This window comes from Ascaphus truei, unplaced genomic scaffold, assembly GCF_040206685.1.
Source record: "Ascaphus truei isolate aAscTru1 unplaced genomic scaffold, aAscTru1.hap1 HAP1_SCAFFOLD_583, whole genome shotgun sequence".
In the NCBI taxonomy this organism is placed as follows: Eukaryota; Metazoa; Chordata; class Amphibia; order Anura; family Ascaphidae; genus Ascaphus; species Ascaphus truei.
This window is the reverse complement of record NW_027456915.1, coordinates 160,273-176,414: the sequence shown is the minus strand read 5'-3', so window position 1 is coordinate 176,414 and position 16,142 is coordinate 160,273. Positions and strand designations below refer to the sequence as shown.

Below are 16,142 nucleotides of genomic sequence, written 5' to 3'. Positions count from 1 at the left end.
ACAACTACACAACTGTAACACAAATACACAACGATAACACAACTACACAACTCCATCGCACAGCTGTACAACTGCACCGGCAGCGCAAACCCGGGGTCCACACCCGCACTGTAACACACAACACAACTACACAACTCCATCGCACAGCTGTACAACTGCACCCGCAGCTCAAACCCGGGGGCAACCCCCGCACTGTAACACACAACACAACGGTAACACAACTACACAACTCCATCGCACAGCTGTACAACTGCACCCGCAGCGCGAACCGGGGTCCCCCCCGCACTGTAACACACAACACAACTACACAACTCCATCGCACAGCTGTACAACTGCACCCGCAGCGCGAACCCGGGGTCCACCCCCGCACTGTAACACACAACACAACTGTAACACAACTACACAACTGTAACACACAACACAACGGTAATACAACTACACAACTCCATCGCACAGCTGTATAACTGCACCCGCAGCGCGAACCCGGGGTCCACACCCGCACTGTAACACACAACACAACGGTAACACAACTACGCAACTCCATCGCACAGCTGTACAACTGCACCCGCAGCGCAAACCCGGGGTCCACACCCGCACTGTAACACACAACACAACGGTAACACAACTACACAACTGTAACACAAATACACAACGATAACACAACTACACAACTCCATCGCACAGCTGTACAACTGCACCGGCAGCGCAAACCCGGGGGCCACACCCGCACTGTAACACACAACACAACGGTAACACAACTACACAACTGTAACACAAATACACAACGATAACACAACTACACAACTCCATCGCACAGCTGTACAACTGCACCGGCAGCGCAAACCCGGGGTCCACACCCGCACTGTAACACACAACACAACTACACAACTCCATCGCACAGCTGTACAACTGCACCCGCAGCTCAAACCCGGGGGCAACCCCCGCACTGTAACACACAACACAACGGTAACACAACTACACAACTCCATCGCACAGCTGTACAACTGCACCCGCAGCGCGAACCGGGGTCCCCCCCGCACTGTAACACACAACACAACTACACAACTCCATCGCACAGCTGTACAACTGCACCCGCAGCGCGAACCCGGGGTCCACCCCCGCACTGTAACACACAACACAACTGTAACACAACTACACAACTGTAACACACAACACAACGGTAATACAACTACACAACTCCATCGCACAGCTGTATAACTGCACCCGCAGCGCGAACCCGGGGTCCACACCCGCACTGTAACACACAACACAACGGTAACACAACTACGCAACTCCATCGCACAGCTGTACAACTGCACCCGCAGCGCGAACACAACTACACAACGGTAACACAACTACACAACTCCATCACACTGCTGTATAACTGCACCCGCAGCTCAAACCCGGGGTCCACACCCGCACTGTAACACACAACACAACGGTAACACAACTACACAACTCCATCGCACAGCTGTACAACTGCACCCGCAGCGCGAACCGGGGTCCCCCCCGCACTGTAACACACAACACAATTACACAACTCCATCACACAGCTGTACAACTGCACCCGCAGCGCGAACCCGGGGTCCACACCCGCACTGTAACACACAACACAACTGTAACACAACTACACAACTCCATCGCACAGCTGTACAACTGCACCCGCAGCGCGAACCCGGGGTCCACCCCCGCACTGTAACACACAACACAACGGTAACACAACTACACAACTGTAACACACAACACAACGGTAATACAACTACACAACTCCATCGCACAGCTGTATAACTGCACCCGCAGCTCGAACCCGGGGTCCACACCCGCACTGTAACACACAACACAACGGTAACACAACTAAACAACTCCATCGCACAGCTGTATAACTGCACCCGCAGCTCAAACCCGGGGTCCACACCCGCACTGTAACACACAACACAACTGTAACAAAACTACACAACTCCATCGCACAGCTGTATAACTGCACCCGCAGCGCGAACCCGGGGTCCACACCCGCACTGTAACACACAACACAACGGTAACACAACACAACTCCATCACACAGCTGTACAACTGCACCCGCAGCGCGAACCCGGGGTCCACACCCGCACTGTAACACACAACACACAACGGTAACACAACTACACAACTCCATCGCACAGCTGTATAACTGCACCCGCAGCGCAAACCCGGGGTCCACACCCGCACTGTAACACACAACACAACGGTAACACAACTACACAACTCCATCGCACAGCTGTATAACTGCACCCGCAGCTCAAACCCGGGGTCCCCCCCCGCACTGTAACACACAACACAACGGTAACACAACTACACAACGGTAACACAACTACACAACTCCATCACACAGCTGTATAACTGCACCCGCAGCGCAAACCCGGGGTCCACACCCGCACTGTAACACACAACACAACGGTAACACAACTACACAACTCCATCACACAGCTGTATAACTGTACCCGCAGCGCGAACCCGGGGTCCACACCCGCACTGTAACACACAACACAACGGTAACACAACTACACAACTCCATCGCACAGCTGTATAACTGCACCCGCAGCGTGAATCCGGGGTCCACACCCGCATTGTAACACACAACACAACTGTAACACAACTACACAACTCCATCGCATAGCTGTATAACTGCACCCGCAGCGTGAACACGGGGTCCACACCCGCACTGTAACACACAACACAACGGTAACACAACACAACTCCATCACACAGCTGTACAACTGCACCCGCAGCGCGAACCCGGGGTCCACACCCGCACTGTAACACACAACACAACGGTAACACAACTACACAACGGTAACACAACTACACAACTCCATCGCACAGCTGTATAACTGGACCCGCAGCGCAAACCCGGGGTCCACACCCGCACTGTAACACACAACACAACGGTAACACAACTACACAACTCCATCGCACAGCTGTATAACTGCACCCGCAGCTCAAACCCGGGGTCCCCCCCCCCGCACTGTAACACACAACACAACGGTAACACAACTACACAACTCCATCGCACAGCTGTATAACTGCACCCGCAGCGCAAACCCGGGGTCCACACCCGCACTGTAACACACAACACAACGGTAACACAACTACACAACTCCATCACACAGCTGTATAACTGTACCCGCAGCGCGAACCCGGGGTCCACACCCGCACTGTAACACACAAAACAACGGTAACACAACTACACAACTCCATCACACAGCTGTATAACTGCACCCGCAGCGCGAACCCGGGGTCCACACCCGCACTGTAGCACACAACACAACGGTAACACAACTACACAACTCCATCGCACAGCTGTATAACTGCACCCGCAGCTCAAACACGGGGTCCACAACCGCACTGTAACACACAACACAACTGTAACACAACGACACAACTCCATCGCACAGCTGTACAACTGCACCCGCAGCGCGAACCCGGGGTCCACCCCGCACTGTAACACACAACACAACTGTAACACAACTACACAACTCCATCGCACAGCTGTATAACTGCACCCGCAGCGCGAACCCGGGGTCCACACCCGCACTGTAACACACAACACAACTGTAACACAACTACACAACTCCATCGCACAGCTGTATAACTGCACCCGCAGCTCGAACCCGGGGTCCACACCCGCACTGTAACACACAACACAACGGTAACACAACTACAACACAACTCCATCGCACAGCTGTATAACTGCACCCGCAGCGCGAACCCGGGGTCCACACCCGCACTGTAACACACAACACAACGGTAACACAACTACACAACTCCATCGCACAGCTGTATAACTGCACAACTACCTGTCTTTCTAACTATCGACCTGTCTCCCTCCTGCCTTTTGCCTCCAAACTCCTTGAACGGCTTGTGTTCCCTCTACAATCTTCCGCACTGCTCATTATTATTATCACACACACATTAACTCCTCCCTCTGCTCTGGAACCTTTCCATCCTCCTTCAAACATGCAACAGTCATACCATTACTCAAAAACAGCGAGCATGACCCTACGTGTCTTTCTAACTATCGACCTGTCTCGCTCCTGCCTTTTGCCTCTAAACTCCTTGAACGTCTTGTATTCTCTCGCTTGCTCCATATTCTCAACACCTATTCTCTCCTAGACCCTCTACAATCTGGCTTCCGCACTGCTCACACCACCGAAACAGCCCTCACTAAAATAACTGACGACCTCCATGCTGCCAAAGACAGAGGTCATTACACTCTGCTCATATTACTCGACCTCTCTGCAGCATTTGACACCGTGGACCACCCTCTTCTCCTCCACATTCTCCATACTCTTGGTATTCGTAACAAAGCTCTATCCTGGATCTCATCCTACCTCTCCCATCGTACTTTCAGTGTCTCTTCTGCTAACACCTCCTCCTCCTCTATTGATCTCTCTGTGGGGGTACCCCAGGGCTCTGTCCTGGGACCTCTTCTCTTTTCTCTGTATACACTCTCTCTAGGGGACCTAATAACATCTCTTGGGTTTAAATATCACCTCTATGCTGACGACACACAAATATACTTTTCAACACCCAACTTTACACCTGCTGTACAGACCAAAGTTTCTGAATGTCTCTCTGCTATATCATCCTGGATGGCCCTCCGCCGCCTTAAACTCAACATGGCTAAAACAGAGCTCCTCATACTTCCTCCCAAACCTGGCCCTACTACCTCCTTCAGACACAAGGGAAAATGGGGGCACACTGTGTAGAACAAAAAAAACAACTTATCAGCCGGCGCTAAAATCCACAGGAGCGTCCAAGGTCCCCAGAGCTCCGCAATGGAGATGAAAGTAAGATGGGCGCACGGACTCGCTAATAATCATTCATTTATTGTGCCAAGAACTCCAACATTTCGGCTGAGCAGCCCCCGTCCCGGTGAGGCCGCCCTGCTGCCGCCTCCTACATTACTGCTGGCAGCACTCTCAGAAACCGCTGTCTCGGGGTCTCACACTGTACCACAACTGCACAACTCTATCGCACAGCTGTATAACGGCAGGCACCGCTTGAACCCGGGGTCCACACCGGCACTGTAACACACAGCACAACTGTACCAAAACTACACAACTCTATCGCACAGCTGTATAACGGCAGGCACCGCTTGAACCCGGGGTCCACACCGGCACTGTAACACACAGCACAACTGTACCAAAACTACACAACTCTATCGCACAGCTGTCAAGCGGCAGGCACCGCTTGATCCCGGGGTCCACACCGGCACTGTAACACACAGCACAACTGTACCACAACTACACAACTCTATCGCACAGCTGTATAACGGCAGGCACCGCTTGAACCCGGGGTCCACAACCCAACGGTAACACAAGTACACAGCTGTAACACACAACATAACTAACACAACTACACAGCTGTAACACACCACATAACTAACACAAGTACACAGCTGGAACACACAACATAACTAACACAAGTACACAGCTGGAACACACAACATAACTAACACAAGTACACAGCTGGAACACACAACATAACTAACACAAGTACACAGCTGGAACACACAACATAACTAACACAAGTACACAGCTGGAACACACAACATAACTAACACAAGTACACAGCTGTAACACACCACATAACTAACACAACTACACAGCTGTAACACACCACATAACTAACACAAGTACACAGCTGGAACACACAACATAACTAACACAAGTACACAGCTGGAACACACAACATAACTAACACAAGTACACAGCTGGAACACACAACATAACTAACACAAGTACACAGCTGGAACACACAACATAACTAACACAAGTACACAGCTGGAACACACAACATAACTAACACAAGTACACAGCTGTAACACACCACATAACTAACACAAGTACACAGCTGTAACACACCACATAACTAACACAAGTACACAGCTGGAACACACAACATAACTAACACAAGTACACAGCTGTAACACACCACATAACTAACACAAGTACACAGCTGTAACACACCACATAACTAACACAAGTACACAGCTGGAACACACAACATAACTAACACAAGTACACAGCTGGAACACACAACATAACTAACACAAGTACACAGCTGTAACACACCACATAACTAACACAAGTACACAGCTGGAACACACCACATAACTAACACAAGTACACAGCTGTAACACACCACATAACTAACACAAGTACACAGCTGTAACACACCACATAACTAACACAAGTACACAGCTGTAACACACCACATAACTAACACAAGTACACAGCTGTAACACACCACATAACTAACACAAGTACACATAACTCCATACACGGCAGATAACTGGGGGTGTTCTGATCAGCGAGTTCTCCTCCTCCACCCCGAGGACAATGACGTGTACGTGTAATACATTTAGGGACATACTGACTAAGTGATGCTATTTCGTCCCGCCCTGCGCAGCGCGTTGCTAGGGTGTCTCCTGCATTAGCCCGGCCTATTGGATATGGGCCTGAAATACTAGGGAGTAATGTCTAAATAACACGCAGGTATAACGCTCGTTAGATCAGTAATAACGGTACCGTTCTTGGGGCGGGTTTCACATGGTGATCAGACAGTTATTGGGGGTCCCCCGACGCCCAGGAACCCCCCAGGGTCGGAGAGCCATGGTCCACCAGTTGAACTGGGTAAACAATATGGCCGCAGGGCCATGTTTGTAGTTTTGTGAGCAGCGATCGGCCCCCGGGGGCCGAGGTTCCGGGATGGGATCTATCCCAGGGGCCAGTTACACTGAGAGGGGCCCGGACACAACCTCTGCTGTGAGGCGAGAGGGCGAGAGGGCGAGAGGGCGAGAGGGCGATACTCACAACACAATCCCGTTCTCGAAGCAGATATCCGTGGACGTCCGATCCACGAAAACCATCTCTGTGTCAAAAACCTCCCCGCGGAGCAGCAGAGCGCAGAACACTGCGCAGCGATGGCGCTCTGCAAAACAGGAGCGGATCAGAACCCAGAACCACAGAGACAGAGCGCTCTGCCAAACAGGAGCGGATCAGAACCCAGACACACAGAGACAGAGCGCTCTGCCAAACAGGAGCGGATCAGAACCCAGACACGCTGAGACAGAGCGCTCTGCCAAACAGGAGCGGATCAGAACCCAGACACGCTGAGACAGAGCGCTCTGCAAAACAGGAGCGGATCAGAACCCAGACACAGAGACAGAGCGCTCTGCCAAACAGGAGCGGATCAGAACCCAGACACGCTGAGACAGAGCGCTCTGCCAAACAGGAGCGGATCAGAACCCAGACAAGGAGACAGAGCGCTCTGCAAAACAGGAGCGGATCAGAACCCAGACACAGAGACAGAGCGCTCTGCAAAACAGGAGCGGATCAGAACCCAGACACGCTGAGACAGACCGCTCTGCCAAACAGGAGCGGATCAGAACCCAGACACAGAGACAGAGCGCTCTGCCAAACAGGAGCGGATCAGAACCCAGACACAGAGACAGAGTGCTCTGCAAAACAGGAGCGGATCAGAACCCAGACACGCTGAGACAGAGCGCTCTGCAAAACAGGAGCGGATCAGAACCCAGACACAGAGACAGAGTGCTCTGCCAAACAGGAGCGGATCAGAACCCAGACACACAGAGACAGAGCGCTCTGCCAAACAGGAGCGGATCAGAACCCAGACACAGAGACAGAGCGCTCTGCCAAACAGGAGTGGATCAGAACCCAGACACGCTGAGACAGAGCGCTCTGCCAAACAGGAGCGGATCAGAACCCAGACACAGAGACAGAGGGCTCTGCCAAACAGGAGCGGATCAGAACCCAGACACACAGAGACAGAGCGCTCTGCCAAACAGGAGCGGATCAGAACCCAGACACACACAGACAGAGCGCTCTGCAAAACAGGAGCGGATCAGAACCCAGACACAGAGACAAAGCGCTCTGCCAAACAGGAGCGGATCACAACCCAGACACACACAGACAGAGCGCTCTGCCAAACAGGAGCGGATCAGAACCAAGACACACAGAGGCAGAGCGCTCTACCAAACAGGAGCGGATCAGAACCCAGACACAGAGACAGAGCGCTCTGCCAAACAGGAGCGGATCAGAACCCAGACACACACAGACAGAGCGCTCTGCCAAACAGGAGCGGATCAGAACCCAGACACAGAGACAGAGCGCTCTGCCAAACAGGAGCGGATCAGAACCAAGACACACAGAGACAGAGCGCTCTGCCAAACAGGAGCGGATCAGAACCCAGACACACACAGACAGAGCGCTCTGCCAAACAGGAGCAGATCAGAACCCAGACACACAGAGACAGAGCGCTCTGCCAAACAGGAGCAGATCAGAACCCAGACACACAGAGACAGAGCGCTCTGCCAAACAGGAGCGGATCAGAACCCAGACACACAGAGACAGAGCGCTCTGCCAAACAGGAGCGGATCAGAACCCAGACACAGAGACAGAGCGCTCTGCCAAACAGGAGCGGATCAGAACCCAGACACACAGAGACAGAGCGCTCTGTCAAACAGGAGCGGATCAGAACCCAGACACACAGAGACAGAGGGCTCTGCCAAACAGGAGCGGATCAGAACCCAGACACAGAGACAGAGCGCTCTGCCAAACAGGAGCGGATCAGAACCCAGACACAGAGACAGAGGGCTCTGCCAAACAGGAGTGGATCAGAACCCAGACACACAGAGACAGAGCGCTCTGCCAAACAGGAGCGGATCAGAACCCAGACACACAGAGACAGAGCGCTCTGCCAAACAGGAGCGGATCAGAACCCAGACACACAGAGACAGAGCGCTCTGCCAAACAGGAGCGGATCAGAACCCAGACACACTGAGAGCGCTCTGCCAAACAGGAGCGGATCAGAACCCAGACACAGAGACAGAGCGCTCTGCAAAACAGGAGCGGATCAGAACCCAGACACACAGAGACAGAGCGCTCTGCCAAACAGGAGCGGATCAGAACCCAGACACACTGAGAGCGCTCTGCCAAACAGGAGCGGATCAGAACCAAGACACACAGAGACAGAGCGCTCTGCCAAACAGGAGCGGATCAGAACCCAGACACACACAGACAGAGCGCTCTGCCAAACAGGAGCAGATCAGAACCCAGACACACAGAGACAGAGCGCTCTGCCAAACAGGAGCAGATCAGAACCCAGACACACAGAGACAGAGCGCTCTGCCAAACAGGAGCGGATCAGAACCCAGACACACAGAGACAGAGCGCTCTGCCAAACAGGAGCGGATCAGAACCCAGACACAGAGACAGAGCGCTCTGCCAAACAGGAGCGGATCAGAACCCAGACACACAGAGACAGAGCGCTCTGCCAAACAGGAGCGGATCAGAACCCAGACACACAGAGACAGAGGGCTCTGCCAAACAGGAGCGGATCAGAACCCAGACACAGAGACAGAGCGCTCTGCCAAACAGGAGCGGATCAGAACCCAGACACAGAGACAGAGGGCTCTGCCAAACAGGAGTGGATCAGAACCCAGACACACAGAGACAGAGCGCTCTGCCAAACAGGAGCGGATCAGAACCCAGACACACAGAAACAGAGCGCTCTGCCAAACAGGAGCGGATCAGAACCCAGACACACAGAGACAGAGCGCTCTGCCAAACAGGAGCGGATCAGAACCCAGACACAGAGACAAAGCGCTCTGCCAAACAGGAGCGGATCAGAACCCAGACACAGAGACAAAGCGCTCTGCCAAACAGGAGCGGATCAGAACCCAGACACACAGAGACAGAGCGCTCTGCCAAACAGGAGCGGATCAGAACCCAGACACACAGAGACAGAGCGCTCTGCCAAACAGGAGCGGATCAGAACCCAGACACACTGAGAGCGCTCTGCCAAACAGGAGCGGATCAGAACCCAGACACAGAGACAGAGCGCTCTGCAAAACAGGAGCGGATCAGAACCCAGACACACAGAGACAGAGCGCTCTGCCAAACAGGAGCGGATCAGAACCCAGACACACTGAGAGCGCTCTGCCAAACAGGAGCGGATCAGAACCCAGACACAGAGACAGAGCGCTCTGCCAAACAGGAGCGGATCAGAACCCAGACACACACAGACAGAGCGCTCTGCCAAACAGGAGCGGATCAGAACCCAGACACAGAGACAGAGCGCTCTGCCAAACAGGAGCGGATCAGAACCAAGACACACAGAGACAGAGCGCTCTGCCAAACAGGAGCGGATCAGAACCCAGACACACACAGACAGAGCGCTCTGCCAAACAGGAGCAGATCAGAACCCAGACACACAGAGACAGAGCGCTCTGCCAAACAGGAGCAGATCAGAACCCAGACACACAGAGACAGAGCGCTCTGCCAAACAGGAGCGGATCAGAACCCAGACACACAGAGACAGAGCGCTCTGCCAAACAGGAGCGGATCAGAACCCAGACACAGAGACAGAGCGCTCTGCCAAACAGGAGCGGATCAGAACCCAGACACACAGAGACAGAGCGCTCTGCCAAACAGGAGCGGATCAGAACCCAGACACACAGAGACAGAGGGCTCTGCCAAACAGGAGCGGATCAGAACCCAGACACAGAGACAGAGCGCTCTGCCAAACAGGAGCGGATCAGAACCCAGACACAGAGACAGAGGGCTCTGCCAAACAGGAGTGGATCAGAACCCAGACACACAGAGACAGAGCGCTCTGCCAAACAGGAGCGGATCAGAACCCAGACACACAGAAACAGAGCGCTCTGCCAAACAGGAGCGGATCAGAACCCAGACACACAGAGACAGAGCGCTCTGCCAAACAGGAGCGGATCAGAACCCAGACACACTGAGAGCGCTCTGCCAAACAGGAGCGGATCAGAACCCAGACACAGAGACAGAGCGCTCTGCAAAACAGGAGCGGATCAGAACCCAGACACACAGAGACAGAGCGCTCTGCCAAACAGGAGCGGATCAGAACCCAGACACACTGAGAGCGCTCTGCCAAACAGGAGCGGATCAGAACCCAGACACACAGAGACAGAGCGCTCTGCCAAACAGGAGCGGATCAGAACCCAGACACAGAGACAGAGGGCTCTGCCAAACAGGAGCGGATCAGAACCCAGACACACAGAGACAGAGCGCTCTGCCAAACAGGAGCGGATCAGAACCCAGACACACAGAGACAGAGGGCTCTGCCAAACAGGAGCGGATCAGAACCCAGACACACAGAGACAGAGCGCTCTGCCAAACAGGAGTGGATCAGAACCCAGACACAGACAGAGGGCTCTGCAAAACAGGAGCGGATCAGAACCCAGACACACACAGACAGAGCGCTCTGCCAAACAGGCGCGGATCAGAACCCAGACACAGAGACAGAGCGCTCTGCCAAACAGGAGCGGATCAGAACCCAGACACACAGACAGAGGGCTCTGCCAAACAGGAGCGGATCAGAACCCAGACACACAGAGACAGAGCGCTCTGCCAAACAGGAGCGGATCAGAACCCAGACACACAGACAGAGCGCTCTGCCAAACAGGAGCGGATCAGAACCCAGACACACAGACAGAGGGCTCTGCCAAACAGGAGCGGATCAGAACCCAGACACACAGAGACAGAGCGCTCTGCCAAACAGGAGCGGATCAGAACCCAGACACACAGAGACAGAGCGCTCTGCCAAACAGGAGCGGATCAGAACCCAGACACACAGAGACAGAGCGTACTGCAAAACAGGAGCGGATCAGAACCCAGACACACAGACAGAGCGCTCTGCCAAACAGGAGCGGATCAGAACGCAGACACAGAGACAGAGCGCTCTGCCAAACAGGAGCGGATCAGAACCCAGACACACAGAGACAGAGCGCTCTGCCAAACAGGAGCGGATCAGAACCCAGACACAGAGACAGAGCGCTCTGCCAAACAGGAGCGGATCAGAACCCAGACACACAGAGACAGAGCGCTCTGCCAAACAGGAGCGGATCAGAACCCAGACACACAGAGACAGAGGGCTCTGCCAAACAGGAGCGGATCAGAACCCAGACACAGAGACAGAGCGCTCTGCCAAACAGGAGCGGATCAGAACCCAGACACAGAGACAGAGGGCTCTGCCAAACAGGAGTGGATCAGAACCCAGACACACAGAGACAGAGCGCTCTGCCAAACAGGAGCGGATCAGAACCCAGACACACAGAAACAGAGCGCTCTGCCAAACAGGAGCGGATCAGAACCCAGACACACAGAGACAGAGCGCTCTGCCAAACAGGAGCGGATCAGAACCCAGACACAGAGACAAAGCGCTCTGCCAAACAGGAGCGGATCAGAACCCAGACACAGAGACAAAGCGCTCTGCCAAACAGGAGCGGATCAGAACCCAGACACACAGAGACAGAGCGCTCTGCCAAACAGGAGCGGATCAGAACCCAGACACACAGAGACAGAGCGCTCTGCCAAACAGGAGCGGATCAGAACCCAGACACACTGAGAGCGCTCTGCCAAACAGGAGCGGATCAGAACCCAGACACAGAGACAGAGCGCTCTGCAAAACAGGAGCGGATCAGAACCCAGACACACAGAGACAGAGCGCTCTGCCAAACAGGAGCGGATCAGAACCCAGACACACTGAGAGCGCTCTGCCAAACAGGAGCGGATCAGAACCCAGACACAGAGACAGAGCGCTCTGCCAAACAGGAGCGGATCAGAACCCAGACACACACAGACAGAGCGCTCTGCCAAACAGGAGCGGATCAGAACCCAGACACAGAGACAGAGCGCTCTGCCAAACAGGAGCGGATCAGAACCAAGACACACAGAGACAGAGCGCTCTGCCAAACAGGAGCGGATCAGAACCCAGACACACACAGACAGAGCGCTCTGCCAAACAGGAGCAGATCAGAACCCAGACACACAGAGACAGAGCGCTCTGCCAAACAGGAGCAGATCAGAACCCAGACACACAGAGACAGAGCGCTCTGCCAAACAGGAGCGGATCAGAACCCAGACACACAGAGACAGAGCGCTCTGCCAAACAGGAGCGGATCAGAACCCAGACACAGAGACAGAGCGCTCTGCCAAACAGGAGCGGATCAGAACCCAGACACACAGAGACAGAGCGCTCTGCCAAACAGGAGCGGATCAGAACCCAGACACACAGAGACAGAGGGCTCTGCCAAACAGGAGCGGATCAGAACCCAGACACAGAGACAGAGCGCTCTGCCAAACAGGAGCGGATCAGAACCCAGACACAGAGACAGAGGGCTCTGCCAAACAGGAGTGGATCAGAACCCAGACACACAGAGACAGAGCGCTCTGCCAAACAGGAGCGGATCAGAACCCAGACACACAGAAACAGAGCGCTCTGCCAAACAGGAGCGGATCAGAACCCAGACACACAGAGACAGAGCGCTCTGCCAAACAGGAGCGGATCAGAACCCAGACACACTGAGAGCGCTCTGCCAAACAGGAGCGGATCAGAACCCAGACACAGAGACAGAGCGCTCTGCAAAACAGGAGCGGATCAGAACCCAGACACACAGAGACAGAGCGCTCTGCCAAACAGGAGCGGATCAGAACCCAGACACACTGAGAGCGCTCTGCCAAACAGGAGCGGATCAGAACCCAGACACACAGAGACAGAGCGCTCTGCCAAACAGGAGCGGATCAGAACCCAGACACAGAGACAGAGGGCTCTGCCAAACAGGAGCGGATCAGAACCCAGACACACAGAGACAGAGCGCTCTGCCAAACAGGAGCGGATCAGAACCCAGACACACAGAGACAGAGGGCTCTGCCAAACAGGAGCGGATCAGAACCCAGACACACAGAGACAGAGCGCTCTGCCAAACAGGAGTGGATCAGAACCCAGACACAGACAGAGGGCTCTGCAAAACAGGAGCGGATCAGAACCCAGACACACACAGACAGAGCGCTCTGCCAAACAGGCGCGGATCAGAACCCAGACACAGAGACAGAGCGCTCTGCCAAACAGGAGCGGATCAGAACCCAGACACACAGACAGAGGGCTCTGCCAAACAGGAGCGGATCAGAACCCAGACACACAGAGACAGAGCGCTCTGCCAAACAGGAGCGGATCAGAACCCAGACACACAGACAGAGCGCTCTGCCAAACAGGAGCGGATCAGAACCCAGACACACAGACAGAGGGCTCTGCCAAACAGGAGCGGATCAGAACCCAGACACACAGAGACAGAGCGCTCTGCCAAACAGGAGCGGATCAGAACCCAGACACACAGAGACAGAGCGCTCTGCCAAACAGGAGCGGATCAGAACCCAGACACACAGAGACAGAGCGTACTGCAAAACAGGAGCGGATCAGAACCCAGACACACAGACAGAGCGCTCTGCCAAACAGGAGCGGATCAGAACGCAGACACAGAGATAGAGTGCTCTGCCAAACAGGAGCGGATCAGAACCCAGACACACAGAGACAGAGCGCTCTGCCAAACAGGAGCGGATCAGAACCCAGACACACAGAGACAGAGCGCTCTGCCAAACAGGAGCGGATCAGAACCCAGACACACTGAGAGCGCTCTGCCAAACAGGAGCGGATCAGAACCCAGACACAGAGACAGAGCGCTCTGCAAAACAGGAGCGGATCAGAACCCAGACACACAGAGACAGAGCGCTCTGCCAAACAGGAGCGGATCAGAACCCAGACACACTGAGAGCGCTCTGCCAAACAGGAGCGGATCAGAACCCAGACACACAGAGACAGAGCGCTCTGCCAAACAGGAGCGGATCAGAACCCAGACACAGAGACAGAGGGCTCTGCCAAACAGGAGCGGATCAGAACCCAGACACACAGAGACAGAGCGCTCTGCCAAACAGGAGCGGATCAGAACCCAGACACACAGAGACAGAGGGCTCTGCCAAACAGGAGCGGATCAGAACCCAGACACACAGAGACAGAGCGCTCTGCCAAACAGGAGTGGATCAGAACCCAGACACAGACAGAGGGCTCTGCAAAACAGGAGCGGATCAGAACCCAGACACACACAGACAGAGCGCTCTGCCAAACAGGCGCGGATCAGAACCCAGACACAGAGACAGAGCGCTCTGCCAAACAGGAGCGGATCAGAACCCAGACACACAGACAGAGGGCTCTGCCAAACAGGAGCGGATCAGAACCCAGACACACAGAGACAGAGCGCTCTGCCAAACAGGAGCGGATCAGAACCCAGACACACAGACAGAGCGCTCTGCCAAACAGGAGCGGATCAGAACCCAGACACACAGACAGAGGGCTCTGCCAAACAGGAGCGGATCAGAACCCAGACACACAGAGACAGAGCGCTCTGCCAAACAGGAGCGGATCAGAACCCAGACACACAGAGACAGAGCGCTCTGCCAAACAGGAGCGGATCAGAACCCAGACACACAGAGACAGAGCGTACTGCAAAACAGGAGCGGATCAGAACCCAGACACACAGACAGAGCGCTCTGCCAAACAGGAGCGGATCAGAACGCAGACACAGAGATAGAGTGCTCTGCCAAACAGGAGCGGATCAGAACCCAGACACACAGAGACAGAGCGCTCTGCCAAACAGGAGCGGATCAGAACGCAGACACACAGAGACAGAGCGCTCTGCCAAACAGGAGCGGATCAGAACCCAGACACACAGAGACAGAGCGCTCTGCAAAACAGGAGCGGATCAGAACCCAGACACGCTGAGACAGAGCGCTCTGCAAAACAGGAGCGGATCAGAACCCAGACACACAGAGACAGAGCGCTCTGCCAAACAGGAGCGGATCAGAACCCAGACACGCTGAGACAGAGCGCTCTGCAAAACAGGAGCGGATCAGAACCCAGACACACAGAGACAGAGCGCTCTGCCAAACAGGAGCGGATCAGAACCCAGACACACAGACGGAGCGCTCTGCCAAACAGGAGCGGATCAGAACCCAGACACACAGACAGAGGGCTCTGCCAAACAGGAGCGGATCAGAACCCAGACACACAGACAGAGCGCTCTGCAAAACAGGAGCGGATCAGAACCCAGACACACAGAGACAGAGCACTCTGCCAAACAGGAGCGGATCAGAACCCAGACACACAGAGCGCTCTGCCAAACAGGAGCGGATCAGAACCCAGACACACAGAGCGCTCTGCCAAACAGGAGCGGATCAGAACCCAGACACACTGAGAGCGCTCTGCCAAACAGGAGA

The 16,142-nt window shown here is 54.4% G+C and overlaps 1 protein-coding gene across 1 annotated transcript in view; it reads right to left on the bottom strand.

Annotated features, from left to right (window-relative positions):
* The window catches only part of RTKN (rhotekin), a gene marked incomplete at its 3' end in the record, with an annotated part of 162,599 nt that overhangs the window by 30,993 nt on the left and 115,464 nt on the right, over positions 1-16,142 (bottom strand). The window contains exon 6 of the mRNA XM_075584412.1: positions 6,855-6,972. Coding sequence (XP_075440527.1) covers positions 6,855-6,972 — 118 coding nt within the window. The remainder of the gene's footprint in view (positions 1-6,854; positions 6,973-16,142) is intronic.